We start from the raw sequence: 16,009 nt of genomic DNA on the forward strand, positions 1-16,009 counted from the left end.
CAGTAAGCATAAATGCTTTTTTCTGTATTTATATTTATGGGGCTTGTGAAAATATTCAGGATTAACCTCATGACTGTCTTGGCATCATATCAGTTCTAATAACGGACAATACACTGCTTAATTTGGCCAAAGTAAAGAGCAGATAACTGGGATAGCAAATTAACCTATGTATCATGTCAGTACATAGTAGCTCTCAAATTTATATTATTTAAACAGTGATGTACCTAATTAATATCTGAAGTAATAAAATGTTTGTTAACACTATTTTAGAGTATCCACATTTGGAAAAATGTCATACTTACAGCCGATGGACACACGCCAGTATTTATACTGCTTGAAGCCCAAACCTGAATTTGCAGAGAAGGCTGGGGTCATCAAAGGTGTTACAGTGATAGGCAAGCTTGACATAGTTTGGAAAACCAACCTTGGAGAAAGGGGTCGGCTTCAAACCAGCCAGCTACAAAGAATGGTAAGTCCTCTGTTTTAGAAAATGGCATTAGCATTTCTGTAGAATACGGTTTTATTGCCTTCCTAATGCCAGTTTAGTAAATTCAGTATTGTTGGGTTACTCTTAGTAGAATTCTACCTCAACTTACAGCTGCATTTCAACACACCAGATAAGTAAGAGGACACTTGGCTGCAAAAGATACTAAAATAACGTTCAGTGCAGTAATGTCTAATTTAATCTGTTTATCTGAACTTACATAAATGTGTCAAGTTGAAACACAGTTGATTTGGTTAATAATAATATATTGCAGTGTATTATTTTATTTGACTTAAGTTAAACTTTTGAAATCTCATCCCTAAAGGACAAAACATGAATGTCTATTACACCTAATAAGAAAACCTGCCATCTCAATTCTGCCTGTTTATTTTTTTCTTAACTATGGAAATTGATTTCAAGCACTTCGACAGTATAACTGGGATTACACAGCTATAGCATGTAACACACACTCACATCAGTATATTAGCTTTCTTTGGTTTCCTGGCAAAGCTTTCTTGAAATTTAGTTGGAAGTTAACTTTAGTCATTAAAGGCAGGAGCAAACAACGCATGTGCAGAAGGTTGCAAAACCAGCAGCTGAATATGACAGGTGGTGTCAGCTGAGGTTTCTTACCTTTCCACTTTATCTTTGCATCAGTCTGTCAATTCTAAATGAGATGTAAACCAGCATCATAGCACCCCTATTAGCTGGAGTTGGAGAGACAGTTCCAGATGGTAGTGTTACCCGAGCACTTGATTGCAATGAGCAATTTTTTCATACTAAACTATTTTTTTCCTCTATTAGAATGTCGAATCCAAACTGAAACCAAATGCTGAACTTAAAAGTTCAGAGAAAATAATTTAACAATTGGGCCGTGCACTGAAAGTACAGGTGTTTCTGTCTCCATTTGTTTATAGACATTAGCCAATGGCTAAAATATTCCAGTAAAAATTATGAAGATTATAAGTTATAGCTTAATAATTTTGGTGCTGGTTCATCCTCATTACTTTGCTGTACTGATGTAAATAAATAGCATAACTCTCAGAAGACTTGGTTCTTCTGAAATTGGAGGCCACAGGCGGATCACACTGTGAACCTTTAAGAAGAAATTCTACAGTTAACTAGGCCCATTTTGTAATTAAAAGGTAAATGTTTCTAGTACTACCATAGTTGCATTGTCAGAAAATGAGAAATATTTCATTTTTAACATTCCTATATTCATATTGTAAGGCTCCTGGTTATGGTGATGTCAGACTTTCTCTGGAACAGATACCTGACACTGTCAATCTTGAAGAACCATTTGATATCACCTGTAAAATTACAAACTGCAGGTAATGAGGCTTGCTTCTTAACTTTACTTGGTATCCAACACTGTGTATTGCTTAACTGTCTAATTATTTGAAATTGTGCAGTGTTTATCTAATCATATTCACTGCTATTGACAAGTATCTGTAACTGCAGGCTTGCATTGTGGAAATGGTAAAGCTCTTAGAAGTTTTGTTAGTTAAATGTTTGTTCCTTCTGCTACTCTTACAAACTAATTAAACTAATTTATTTTATATTCTATACTGTATAATGTGTTCATATCAGACAAAGCTAGTTTCATAACAGTAATTATTTAAGATTCTTTTGTCTTTTTCGTATTCTGGGCAGTGTTGAACTAAACTGAAGTTTTATGTTGCCCTTAATTTGATTTGCATGCAACTTAGCAACTTTGCATGCAACCTCACTAGAATTAGGTTTCAAGACTTTTTTCAAATTTTTTGGTGGGTCATTTTGCAGCCACAACAGCTATTTCCATTCTTGGACACACTTCAACACCATCCCAGTGCCATAAGCCATTCTCAGCCTGGATTCTTAGAAGCACCACTGAAGTGCTTGCACATAAGTGCCCTCTAAACGCATCTCCCTTTCCATGCTCTGCACTGGAATTACTTTTTGCTAAGCTTCTGCACGTGAAGAAAAAAGGTGGAAGGTTAAAATATATGTAATATTGGCACAAAATTCACTTGTGGCAAAGTTTTTTTTTTTTTTGTGTGAAGTGAAACCTTTTTTTTTTTTTTTCTTCTTCTTCTGCAAATTCAACTTTGTACCAATTGTTTTGCTCATCACTAATTATTGGTTTATTTTCTTCGTTATAAATAAGATAATGGTTTCCAGGGTTGTACTCTCCTCTTATTTTGTTGTTACCAAATACAGATGTAGCAAATTCCCTAGTATGTATCCTAGTCACCATCTTGTTTATGGAACTATGTCACTGTGACAGTTTTAAACTGTATTAAGTCTGCCTTGAAATAACTTGAATTTCTTTACTTAGCAGTGAGAGGACTATGGATATGGTTCTGGAAATGTGCAACACAAACTCTATCCACTGGTGTGGAGTTTCAGGAAGGCAACTGGGGAAGCTGAATCCGAGTTCCTCTCTCTCTCTCACTCTCAAGCTCTTATCTTCAGTTCAGGGCCTCCAGGTAAGAGCTTTATTATACAGGCAATATTTTTAAGTAAATAAATATGTATTTTTTTCAGTTTAGTGGGTATGCTTTACTTTATCCTGTTTAAACCACAATTTACATTAGGAATAATAAATGGCAACAAGAGACAAGTCTGAAGTAACAATAGAGAAAAACTATATCTTGAAGCCTAAGATATGAGATTTCTTTGGAAATTCTCCATTTATTTATATATGGGCTATTAGAAAGAAAGATTCTCAATTATTCAAGTGTGTGTGTGTGTGTGTGTGTATGTATATATATATATATATATATATATATATATATATATATATATATATATATATATATATATTATATATAATATAATATAATATAATATAATATAATATAATATAATATAATATAATATAATATAATGTGTGTGTGTGTGTGTGTGTGTGTGTGTATTTTACTAGTATTGAGTATCACTGAATCACTTACATTTTCAAGTCAACTATTGATGTTTAATGACCCATGAAAGGAGTAAAAACTGAGCTCTGCAAATTCAATGGGCAAACATTTCAGCACTTCTCTGGTAGATGATTTAATCCGGAATCTGTATCTAGATGTATTCGTAACCTCAATCAGGTTAAATGCTTTAGTGCTAAAACATTTTTTGTTTACATGTTAAATCAACAGAGTAAGACCAGGATTAACAGTGTGGTTCACATTACTTTTTCACTTTGAAATAATCTCTTTTTCTTTTATTTTCTATATCTCTTTTCCAGAGTATATCTGGCTTAAGGCTTACAGATACATTTTTGAAAAGAACTTATGAATATGATGATATTGCCCAAGTATGTGTAGTATGCTCACATTTGAATCCGGATAGCTGAAGTTTATCGTGTTTTAACTTGGATCTCACTGGACCAACATTGGAACCTTCTGAATCATCAGCTGCATTTATCATTTTATTAAAAGAAATGTTAATGTTACTGATTTTAAAATATTGAATGTTTTAATTATATGTGCATATAAGTTATATATTAATTTTAATGTGAATAAACTATTACTACATTTATCTGTTCTACCTTTATAGGTATGCAAGGTTAAAAGATGACCTGAGATTTTGTTGATATCACAAAACACTTTGATTTTTGTCTTAAAGAAAACTGTTTCTTGTACCAACATCAGCTGAGCTGTTCTATTTTAAACATCATTGTTTTAAATTGGTTTATTTTTGCTGAACTGCTATCAGTACTTCTTTAATTTAGAATAAATATACAATACTAGAGTTATACACTCCATTGCTACAGAGAAAACTCTCCACATTCTGCTGTGATACAAAAGAAGTTGGATCTCAAATTAAGTGTCATGCTTTTCATATTCAGCAAATGTTACTGGGATTGTTGGTATTTGTGTTAGGAAACCAGTCTGTTGGCAGGAAATGGCTTTTTTAAGTCATACAAGCATTTTCATGTTATGAAATGTGGGGGTTGCACTGGTCTGAGGTGCTGTGTTGTCAGCACTACATTTGCACTGCTCATCACCAAGAAAACAAAACGCTAATGTAGGATTACCACTCCTCTGTGATCCTCTTTGCTCCCAGTTCTGTCATTTACTGTTTTCCATTTCTTTTACCACGGCCAACTGTTCAGATACAAAATAATTTGACCAACGTAAAATGGAAAACAGAAATCTTCTGATATGTGTGAACCATTGATTCAGATTTTAGAGATTATAAATGAGATGTAATGTTAAAAGCAAAATATTAAAGTATTTCAGCAGTTCAGATTTCTTTCTTTATATACTGTATATCCATATTGGCCAGGAAAAAACATGTCAGATTTGTCATGTCAGTGTTTTAACTGAATGACTTGCAGGTAATACACTTATCCTACCATTTATTCAAATGACATCTTCAAGACCATAGAGCACTTTGGAAATACTGGATATAGTAGTGACTGGACCTGTGGTGATCAGTCAGGTGCTAAGTATGTATTCATGATTTACTAACAAAAGATTACAGTTACACGTAGGACTGGCAGAGCTGATTATCTTTAACATTTCTGCATTGCTTGGGGAAACCCCTGTTTTGTATGCACCTAGCAGAAAATACATCAGTAAAGTGTGCTTTAGCATGTCAATTCAGGATACGCAAATTTAAGATGTACCCTGTGTTTGTGACCAGCTTGACCGAGAAGAAAAACTTTGCAAGATGCTATGAAAGTTATTTTTTGAACAGGTAAACTGCATTTATAGATTGGCGAGTGTCTTGAGGTACTGTATTTTGTGCTATCTACTTTCTGGGACTGTCATTAACTGTCTGTAAACCTTCATTTATCCCTTCATGACTATATTCTAGGGTTTAGTGTTGTTTAATTGTTGCCAGAGGAGTGAAAATCAAATGTTACTGTGTCAGTGGGTGCCTTGTATGATATCCCAGCATTCAGCCATACCTGACTCATGCCTAGGATGGACTACTGAAGCATCCTTCTGGCAGGGCTCCTAAACTGTGCCATCATACTCTTCCATAATGCAACAGCTTGTCTGTCTTTTTATAATCTTGAATGAAATTCTCAATTTCAGATCCTCTTCTGACTGCCTGGGATTCAAATCTTGGTGTAAGCAGATTGAGAGTTGGAGTGCACAATGCTTCTCGGCCCTGGCCCTGCAGTGTTAGAATTGATTCCAGACTGCCATTAAAAAAGGCAAATCCAGCTTTAGCTGCAGAAAAATCCAAAACCTCATGCTCAGATTTAACATGCTGAACCTACCAAAATGCACATTGATGTCTTATGCAAAATTTGATCATACACATGATAACTGTACATATTGTCAATAGTGTACTTCTGAATTAGTTTTTTCATATGAATATCTGATATATTTTGACTTGCACTAGGAGGATAATTTTGCCACTTTATCAGTGATTTTGTGCATATATTCCTTGTATTTATGTTTTTTGATGTGGATTTTGATTAAAATCTGCTAAATAAACTAATGTTAAAAAACTACTCTGTGAATGCATTCTTTTCTTGTCTTTAATGTCCAAAAATGCATGTCATTAGCCACACTTATTCCACATATTGGTGCAGGTGTGTGGTCTGTACTGTACTATATACTAAATTGAATGTGTCACTTCCACAAGGCACTGTGCAATAAAATTTGAGAACATCAACTGTGCACTTAAAATAGCTAATCATATAATATTGAAAGAAGTACAAGGAGTGAAGCTGTTCAACTAGGATTTGCAGAAAAGAAAATGTGGATGCAAATGGATGGTGTAGATAACATCAGTTAAATAACTGGACTGTCTTTAATTTGTCCTTGGACCGCTGCTATTTTAGACTAAGAGGAAAAATGAAATCTCTTAACGGAAATCCAGTTTTTGTGTTTTTCCTTTTGTTAGAAATACTGCTTTTGAATGAAAACAAATGAATATGCAAGTATGGTTCCATGATGCAAGCTGCCAGGCCCCAACTGTGACCATGTGAATTTCCCATTGGGATTAATAAAGTATCTATCTATCTATCTATCTATCTGAAAGCAGGAATTAAAAACATTTTTAGGATCTTTCTTGTACACGCAAAATTCCAAATAAAAGCACAAGAAATTAAGCAGTTTTGACAATCAGTGTTTTCACCTGTCTATGGACTGTGCTCTCTCTTCAAACATACTGTTAATATTTTTAAAATAAGTAGCATTACACAATATTGAATTAATAAAAAAGAACAGGAACCAAAGTCTGAAATCTGAACCACAGCTTGACTTTCTGTACAAATATTTAAAAGTGGGTAACATGAAAAATGCTGTCATTTCTTACTTACAAAGTAACCTCGAGTTATGTGTTTTTGAGATTGGAACGCAATTACTCATATTTTACAGTGGGTCTTGTTCATATGGAAAGTCGCCCTTTAACCCCTATATACTAATTGTGAATTATTTCAAAATGACCTTTGGTAGAGTAAGATTTTCATCCATCCATTTTCCAACCCGCTGAATCCGAACACAGGGTCACGGGGGTCTGCTGGCCAATCCCAGCCAACACAGGGCACTGGGCAGGGTGCCAACCCACCGCAGGTAAGATAATCAGTGTTTTAATAATACTTAATGTGATCTTGTTTATATTATGGAGTATGGAAAACTGACTACTGAAATGTGCCATCAGTGAAGAATAAAATCAATTTTTTTATCTGTCAGTGAGCACATTATACTTGAAATCAGACAAATCATCTTTGTTTCTCTATTTTGCCAGCCCAAAATTTCTTGCTTATAATGTTAGTGCATTGCATGAATTTGGCAATATGGCAGTTGAAACGGGGAAATCTAAGAATGCACTGGAATTACAAACTGTTGTCAAATAACATGGAAGAAAACTATAAATGGCTTACCACACATTTTATCTTTCTTCCAAAATTAAAGGCACCAGAGTTGTTCTTGTTATGAACTTGAGAGTTCCTAAGCACGAAAGTCTCAATAATTGCTCAAAATGCCCACTAGAGGGAGAGCACTGTGCTAGTCACATAAAAAGGGCAACAAAGAAGCTTTATAAATTAAAACATTTATTGTACAAAAATGCTATTGAATACACAAATAAGCTGCAAGGGGCAAAAGGCACAGGAGGTAATGTCTCCAAAATTGGCAATCCAAATAGTAACTTCACTCCCAATACAAAATCCAAGAGGCAAAGACAAAAAAAACAATGGTTTAAAACATCCAAAATACTGCCAAAAGCACAGAATAAACTTGTAATGCCACCTCACAACACCATCTGGAATGAACCACAAGGGACTGTGGGTTGTCCCTGCCTTTATTGGGCTGAGGGCAATCCCTTGACAGTGGTGGACCCGGCCTCATGGGGGACCACCCACAGAACATAAAGGAAGACACACAGATACATGGAAAACTAACAGAAACCAAACAGACTGAAAATGGCATTTGAACCCCTGCACTTTAAATTTGACAGTTACAATTTAAAGATGAGTAGAAGAATGAAAATAAAAAGGTTGAGAAAGTAAAAAACAAATGCAAACTTCAAGGTGTGCAGGTTTTGCTGTGTCTGTTCCCTAATAAAGCATGGGATATGCTGTTAATTTAACACAAAACCTGTTATAAAAGGAACACTGTTATATGCTATTCATGAAAACAAACACAGTTAGGAAAGTAATTTTGATATGTTTGGAATATTCAAATTAGCATGAGCCAAACAGCTGTAAATTACACTGAGTTATTTGTCAAGATGGATTTCTGGTTCAAAAACCCTGAGGCTCTGAGGGATCAAAAAACCGCATGTGACAGGGAATGGCGCTTCAGTTTCATTCCATCATTGTGTTTTTTTTTTTGTTCGTTTGTTTACATATTTAAACTTCACATCCAGATGATGAACAGTGTGATCACAGGCATTTTTTCTTTATTCTTGTAATGGTGTTGATTAGCCCAGGATGCACAATTAATTTTGAGTAAAAATAAACCTTCCATTCAAGTACGCTGTTTACTGTCATTGAATCGAACTTTCTGAAGAAAGTCCCAGAGCAAAAAGCTGAGTACAGGCTCAATATCCTTTATCAAAATAATGATTTGTGGCTCTCTTTGAAGAGTTTCTAGACACTCCTAACAAACCAAGAGATGTTTTGCAACACTGAGCACTGTCAGAGCAGTGAAAATCGTGGCATATTTTCTCCTGCTGGATGTAGAATTCAACATTCCAAAGACATATGGCCCTGTTTTCTGTGGCAGACTGCAGACACACATTTACTATTCCTTTCTGTGTCTCCAGTATCTTCAGCCTTTCACATCTGATGTCATCAACCCATTGTGTTTGATTTGCAGTGACAGTCCACAACATAGCCCACTTTCACATTCAGCAGCGTAGCCCATTGGGTTGTAAAATTCTCAGATAACACTTATTACTGATGAGCATTTTTGTGATGGTTCCTTAAGTGTAAAATTACTTTCCGAAATGCTCTGAAGTATGTCCCATTCTTAAAAATCCAGCCTCAGTATCCCCAGCTCTACCACCCTGCATGCCCAATTAGGAGTTTACTCACTTGGTCACTCTGATAGCCTTTTTCACTACTCAGGTCCAGCCTATTTGGCCTCAAGTCCCTTTAACCCCCAGCTCTTCATGGCTGACTTGTTATACCCATCCGATGGTGAATGTGGTCTAGGCAGGGTCACTACAAATGAACCGTATCTGAACAGACTTGCTCATAACATGGGCCAACAAGAGCTTCACTTATTGGTTTATGTCCAAAAACTAATGCATACACATACAATATGGGCATAACCAAAAAAAAATGCTATTTTATAAAGTACCTGTCAATGTGAACATCTTCTAAGAGTACAGATCAATTGTTAGTATCTTTTTCATTGTAATCTGCAGTACAGCAAGTCAAGTGGTGGAACTGATGTAGGCCAGAAAAGCCTGAACGCACTGTGTTAATAATACTCAAGCATCGGCTGACTGGGGACTGTACAAGCATGACTGACCAGGAGTATTTTTCCCACATGTTGCTATTAAGATTTGTAAGTCTTAAGTACTAACAACATTCAGCTGTACATAACCATAAAACAGAACTCTATTATTTATTTCATTATCTATTTTAGTGGAGGTAAACAAATGTATGACAGAAAATGGTTCATCCCTAGATTTAGAAAAAGATGTTCTTTTATTATGTGAAAATTCAAAAATATATAAACAATAATGTCAACTCTTAAACTTCTCTAAAACAACACACAACAGATAGGCTCATCATAAGTACACAACCATTAGTCATTGCCAAATTTTAACAGAAATAACTGCATTTTTCAGCTTAAATCAAAACAAAAATAAAGTGCTTACATACTAATGTATAGCAGAAGAATGTCAGTTTATAACCAAACAGAATTAATTACTGTAATAAAACAACTGTAGAGGGGCAAGACATCCAGAACTCTGAACTGACCTACCTCCCAATATTAGAGACGTCCCGTCAGTGTCTGACATGCTGTTTTAGCCTAGAACATTCTGACACATGTGGATTGATATTTCTGACTTTTTCCTTTTCCTTTTCTTTCATCCCTGTGTTATACAGCAGTACCTGGGGGTCATTGCCACTTTGACTAAACTGTCACCCCTGGCTTTGGGAGAGAATCTCATTGTGGATGGGAGACTTCAGCAGTGACAACGTAACTGTTAGATAAAAATTATATTTTTAGAAAAATTCTGGAAAATTTTCCACCCCTGAAAACTAACAACTTCAAAGTCATTTACTATAATAAATGAACCAAGGAAACTAAAGTTTACTCTCACGCATGTGTCATGGGAAAATATAACACTTTAAGTATTTAATTACTTTTACATTTTGGCGTCCAGAAACAACAACTGTGAAGAAAAAAAATTACCAGTGGATAGTGAAGAGCACGCAGTGAGGTTCCCAGGCTTTATTAGACAAAGATTGGAGTCAGCCCCGGCAGCGCCTTCTGATACACACTCAAGTTTTTCTAACATTAAATTGCTCCTCAGTATTGTCTGGAAGTTCATGCAATAGTAAGACACTGTAAGTAACAGTATTGTGAAACAGTTAATAATGTTGTAATTTAATTATTTTTTTATAATTGAATTATTTTTTATTTCCTACAACAATATAGGAATTTAAGAATTCACATCAAAATACAGGTACATTAATTACATTGTAATAACAATATAGATATGGTGTAATTACACATTATGTACTATACCTTGTACATCATATGCAAATACTAAGAACTAGCTTTCCTGAAACTGTAATGATATTATGTACAGTTATTATCATATTGAAAGTTGTTCCTGTATAATTATTGTTAAAGTGTACCATTTTGATATGAGCGTGAGATCATTTGTATTAACTGTATTTCTCCAAAAGGAACTTAACTTGACCAGGGTTAGTAACTGGCATCTAGACACGTAATCGAGTAGGTAGTAGCACAAATAGTGAACTCATTCCTAGAACATATAAAAACATATAAAACTATTGTTAAATGTGTTTTCATATTATGATGTGATGACATCAGCCTTCTCTGTTGATTATAGGTTTACTACATTACCCTGAATACAATATACCCATCCAAAGAGATCAAACCTCTAGCAAAAGCTACCATTTTATACTGTCTGCCATAATATACATGTGCTTCTTTATAAAAACAATTCCCACATTTCACTACTGCTACTGATGGTGGTGTCCTCTAGAAAATGACAGTACGAAATGGTCAATTATTTCAGAATATCTTCAGCTTCTCTTCCTGAAAAAGAAAAAAAGCAACATGAAATGAAATTAGGTCACATCCCCAGATATTCACTTCTACCCTACATGAATATTTCTATTAAAAAAATAATCACCAGCCATCAACTGCTGACTTACTTAAAATGAAAATCTCCACTAATTTGCAAAGTATACAGAGTTTGGGACAATTACTGTCACTGTTTTTGAACACAACACCAGCCTGATGACACAAATATATACTGTGTATTTTTCACTGAAAGTAAAAAAGGGTAACAATTCTAGCCACCCAGCTCTCTCACTGTAGCTAAAAAGGTACCATGTGCCCTTTCTAAAAGGGCGTCTCTTGCTTAAATCTCCTATTTTGTGTCTGTCTTTTAATTGTAGACTTCAGACATAATATGTCCCTACTAATGAGCCAATCTTCAATTCCTCTTGTAAATACTGTTCATGTTTGCATGCTCCTGGTAGCATACTGATTATTTATACTCCATCTAGGGAACACTTCTGTATCAGGATCTGACTTAACATTAAAAGCTATGTAAACATATTTTATTGAAGATCTCCAGACACCTTTCTTAACACATTATTAAATAAGAGTTAACTCATAGAAGCCAATCAATAGAGGGACACCACCTATGAGCTATCTATTAACCATCTTTGTTTTTCACAAAATAATTTACATATGTATAACCAGATCAAAGGGAATATTTGTATCTCACCACTATGAAGTTAAAATGGATTTGCAACCATTTGTGCAAGATTCAACTTGCTAGACTCAGTCATTCCAAAGTTTGTGTGCCCAAAGAATTTTCTGTTGCACGTGCCATCTACTAGGTAACTCAAATAGATTTTTTTACAGTACAAAATTTTTTATTGTGAGTTCTGTTCAATAACACTATGCATTTAAATAATACAGGTGCTGGTCATAAAATTAGAATATCATGACAAAGTTGATTTATTTCAGTAATTCCATTCAAAAAGTGAAACTTGTATATTAGATTCATTCATTACACACAGACTGATGTATTTCAAATGTTTATTTCTTTTAATGTTGATGATTATAACTGACAACTAATGAAAGTCCCAAATTCAGTATCTCGGAAAATTAGAATATCAATTAAGACCAATGCAAAAAAAGGATTTTTTAGAAATGTTGGCCAACTGAAAGGTATGAACATGAAAAGTATGAGCATGTACAGCACTCAATATTTAGTTGGGGGTTCCTTTGGCCTGGATTACTGCAGCAATGCAGTGTGGCATGGAGTTGATCAGTCTGTGGCACTGCTCAGGTGTTATGAGAGCCCATGTTGCTCTGATAGTGGCCTTCAGCTCTTCTGAATTGTTGGGTCTGGTGTATTGCATCTTCCTCTTCACAATACCCCATTGATTTTCTATGGGGTTAAGGTCAGGCGAGTTTGCTGGCCAATCAAGAACAGGGATACCATGGTCCTTAAACCAGGTACTGGTAGCTTTGGCACTGTGTGCAGGTGCCAGATCCTGTTGGAAAATGAAATCTGCATCTCCATAAAGTTCGTCAGCAGCAGGAAGCATGAAGTGCTCTAAAACTTCCTGGTAGACGGCTGCGTTGACCTTGGACCACAGAAAACACAATGGACCAACACCAGCAGATGACATGGCACCCCAAACCATCACTGACTGTGGAAACTTTACACTGGACCTCACGCAACATGGATTCTGTGCCTCTCCTCTCTTCCTCCAGACTCTGGGACCTTGATTTCCAAAGGAAATGCAAAATTTACTTTCATCAGAGAACATAACTTTGGACCACTCAGCAGCAGTCCAGTCCTTTTTGTCTTTAGCCCAGGCGAAATGCTTCTGACGCTGTCTCTTGTTCAAGAGTGGCTTGACACAAGGAATGCGACAGCTGAAACCCATGTCTTACATATGTCTGTGTGTGGTGGTTCTTGAAGCACTGACTCCAGCTGCAGTCCACTCTTTGTGAATCTCCCCCACATTTTTGAATGGGTTTTGTTTCACAATCCTCTCCAGGGTGCGGTTATCCCTATTGCTTGTACACTTTTTTCTACCACATCTTGTCCTTCCCTTCGCCTCTCTATTAATGTACTTGGACACAGAGCTCTGTGAACAGCCAGCCTCTTTAGCAATGACCTTTTGTGTTTTGCCCTCCTTGCGCAAGGTGTCAATGGTCGTCTTTTGGACAACTGTCAAGTCAGCAGTCTTCCCCATGATTGTGTAGCCTACAGAACTAGACTGAGAGACCATTTAAAGGCTTTTGCAGGTGTTTTGAGTTAATTAGCTGATTAGAGTGTGGCACCAGGTGTCTTCAATATTGAACCTTTTCACAATATTCTAACTTTCTGAGATACTGAATTTGGGACTTTCATTAGTTGTCAGTTATAATCATCAACATTAAAAGAAATAAACATTTGAAATACATCAGTCTGTGTGTAATGAATGAATCTAATATACAAGTTTCACTTTTTGAATGGAATTACTGAACTAAATCAGCTTTGTCATGATATTCTAATTTTATGACCAGCACCTGTATATAAAAGTAACACTATAATATTACATTGGTGTCAGAAAAAAATTAACTACTATTACCATGGCAATAAAAAGCATTATATCATCATGCACCAAATATTCTGGGCCACAGACATGACAAAATGGGGTGAAACTCCGTCATCTAACATTAGATGAATTAAAACAGTTTTGGGGTATCTATCTTCTCAAAACTATTGTCTTATCCTTGTGGGTTTTTTCATTCATCTGACTTAATACACATACTCTTTATCTCAAACTATGCCCATATGGATACAAGATAACTTCACATTCTCTAACCCTCTCAATCCAGTTCAGGGACATGATGGGGCTAGAGCATATCCCAGAAGTACTGGATGCAAGGCAGAAACCAGCACTGGATCGGGAGTCAATCCATCACAGGGCTTATCCATTTACATGCCCACAATCACACTGTACAATTTTGATTGTCTGTTATTCCAACCCACACACCTTGGTTGATGTGGGAGAAACAATAATGCAAGAACAAAGTGAACTGGAGAACCCCTAATGAACTATGACTGGACTCAAGACTTAAACCCATATAGGGTGGCTCTGAAGGTTAAAACCAAGTTAACACCCAATTCCAAACAGAAGTGTTGGAAATATTAACCATGAAGAAGTAATAAATATATACTGTACTTTAAAGGCTTTCCCTTACTTATTCATAATAACAGGCCTACTGAATGTGTGCAATCTTAATTTCAGTATCAGCAAAAACGTACACCTTACAAGTCAGTGACTGAAAGTGTTTGAAAATGTCCTGAAATGATGTAGAAAATTGTGCATATGACTGAAATACAAGTACAGGAAAAATATGAGCATAGCTAAGTACACATTACATGGTCAGACCCTCTGAATCTAGTTCATGGTCACAGGGTATAAAGCCCCTTTCAATAGTATTTGGTGCAGGGCAGGAACAACCCCGGATATGGTGCCAGTCTACCAAAGAGCTCACTCAGGCATACAACCACCTTCACACTGGGACAATTTTAAATCACCAGTTAACTTCTACAATTGGAGGTGTTTGATGAAAATCCAAGCAGACACAGGGAGAATATACAAACTCTGTACTAACAATGACCAGGCAAAGAATTTAAACACAGGAAATTGGATCTCTGAGGCAGCAGTGCTAAGCACTCTTTGAACGTGCCAACCACCAGGGGCCTCATGCATAACGGCGTGCGTAGAATTCGCACTATAACATGACGTAAGCACAAAAGCGGAAATGTACTTACGCACTTAAAAATCCAGATGCATAAATCTGTGCGTTCGCCAACTTCCACGTTCTTTCGCTACATAAATCCCGGTCAACGTGGAAATTAATGCACATGCACGCACCTGCTCCCCCACCCCAGCTCCTCCCAGAATTACGCCTCTTTGAATATGCAAATCAATATAAATAGCCCTTAAGCTCAGTGTTCTGTGAAAATGCAATGGCAAAAGTACAAGGAAAAATAGAAGAATTTCAGCGAATATAAAGTGGAGGCAAAGAAAAACGTACTATTTGTTGGTTTAAACAGTGGTATAAACAACAAAAGGAAGTTGATCGAGTGACATAGCATGTCGGAGAAACTCGAAAGCTCAAGTTCACAAAATCACACAGTGCCCGAAATAAAAAAGAAGTTGTCAGATATCAAAGTCGCCGTGAAAAGGCGAGTCGTGGTACGGAGGAAAAAAAAAGGCACACAGTGTGAAAAAAGCACGAAATGTCAACTTTAATCTCGAAATTTCCACTTTAATCACATAGTTTACTTTGTCATTAAAGTAGAACATCATAAACTTCATCTTAAAATCGTTTAATTTACTAGTTTCTCAAATCCAATCATAACTAAAGTAGCACATTAAATGCTTTGTTTTGTATTTGATCTTCTATGTGCTCTATGTGTGTGAATCACTACGTGCTTCCGGGCCTTGTCTTCCTCCGACAGGACACAGAAACCATTACATTCGTAATATTACAGCTCTCTGAATAATTAAAATACTGAGAAGTATACACGATATCATTTTCATGATGATAAGAGTTAAAGCATGTTATTGAACATGGTGGCGCAGTGTTTGTTCATGTCTTATGCAAGATGCTTGCTGCACCATGCGCGACCTTCGATGAAATGCTTTATTACAGAAGTACTGTCTTTTTCAAACGTACTAACCCCCAATTCCTGTCCTTACTTATCTTCCTCCAAACACCCTATCGCCACACAATCAGCTCTGTAATAGACGTTAAGCCATCTGTAAGCTTAGAATGGCGATTCTTCCAAAACTTTTAAGGAACATTGAAATATATTCGGAATGTTTAATTATTCTATCCA

The 16,009-nt window shown here is 36.0% G+C and overlaps 2 protein-coding genes across 8 annotated transcripts in view; one reads left to right on the forward strand and one right to left on the reverse strand.

Moving 5' to 3' along the window:
• trappc13 (trafficking protein particle complex subunit 13) overlaps window positions 1-4,669 on the forward strand; it is a 31,476-nt gene extending 26,807 nt beyond the window's left edge. For 2 of the 4 annotated variants that reach the window (XM_028805476.2, XM_028805478.2), the window contains 4 exons: window positions 271-469; window positions 1,715-1,815; window positions 2,805-2,952; window positions 3,705-4,669. In XM_028805476.2, the coding sequence (XP_028661309.1) occupies window positions 271-469; window positions 1,715-1,815; window positions 2,805-2,952; window positions 3,705-3,812 (556 nt within the window). In that variant the 3' untranslated portion in view covers window positions 3,813-4,669. Of the gene's footprint in view, window positions 1-270; window positions 470-1,714; window positions 1,816-2,801; window positions 2,953-3,704 lie in introns of all 4 variants that reach the window. The other 2 variants (XM_028805475.2, XM_028805477.2) reach the window with 1 other exon arrangement.
• Window positions 4,670-7,458: 2,789 nt separating this feature from the next.
• The window catches only part of sgtb (small glutamine rich tetratricopeptide repeat co-chaperone beta), a 65,896-nt gene continuing 57,345 nt past the window's right edge, over window positions 7,459-16,009 (reverse strand). For all 4 annotated transcript variants that reach the window (XM_028805479.2, XM_051929699.1, XM_028805481.2 and 1 more), the window contains one exon: window positions 7,459-11,175. The gene's annotated coding sequence lies outside the window, so the exon portion shown is untranslated. The remainder of the gene's footprint in view (window positions 11,176-16,009) is intronic.

Source organism: Erpetoichthys calabaricus, chromosome 7, assembly GCF_900747795.2.
Source record: "Erpetoichthys calabaricus chromosome 7, fErpCal1.3, whole genome shotgun sequence".
In the NCBI taxonomy this organism is placed as follows: Eukaryota; Metazoa; Chordata; class Cladistia; order Polypteriformes; family Polypteridae; genus Erpetoichthys; species Erpetoichthys calabaricus.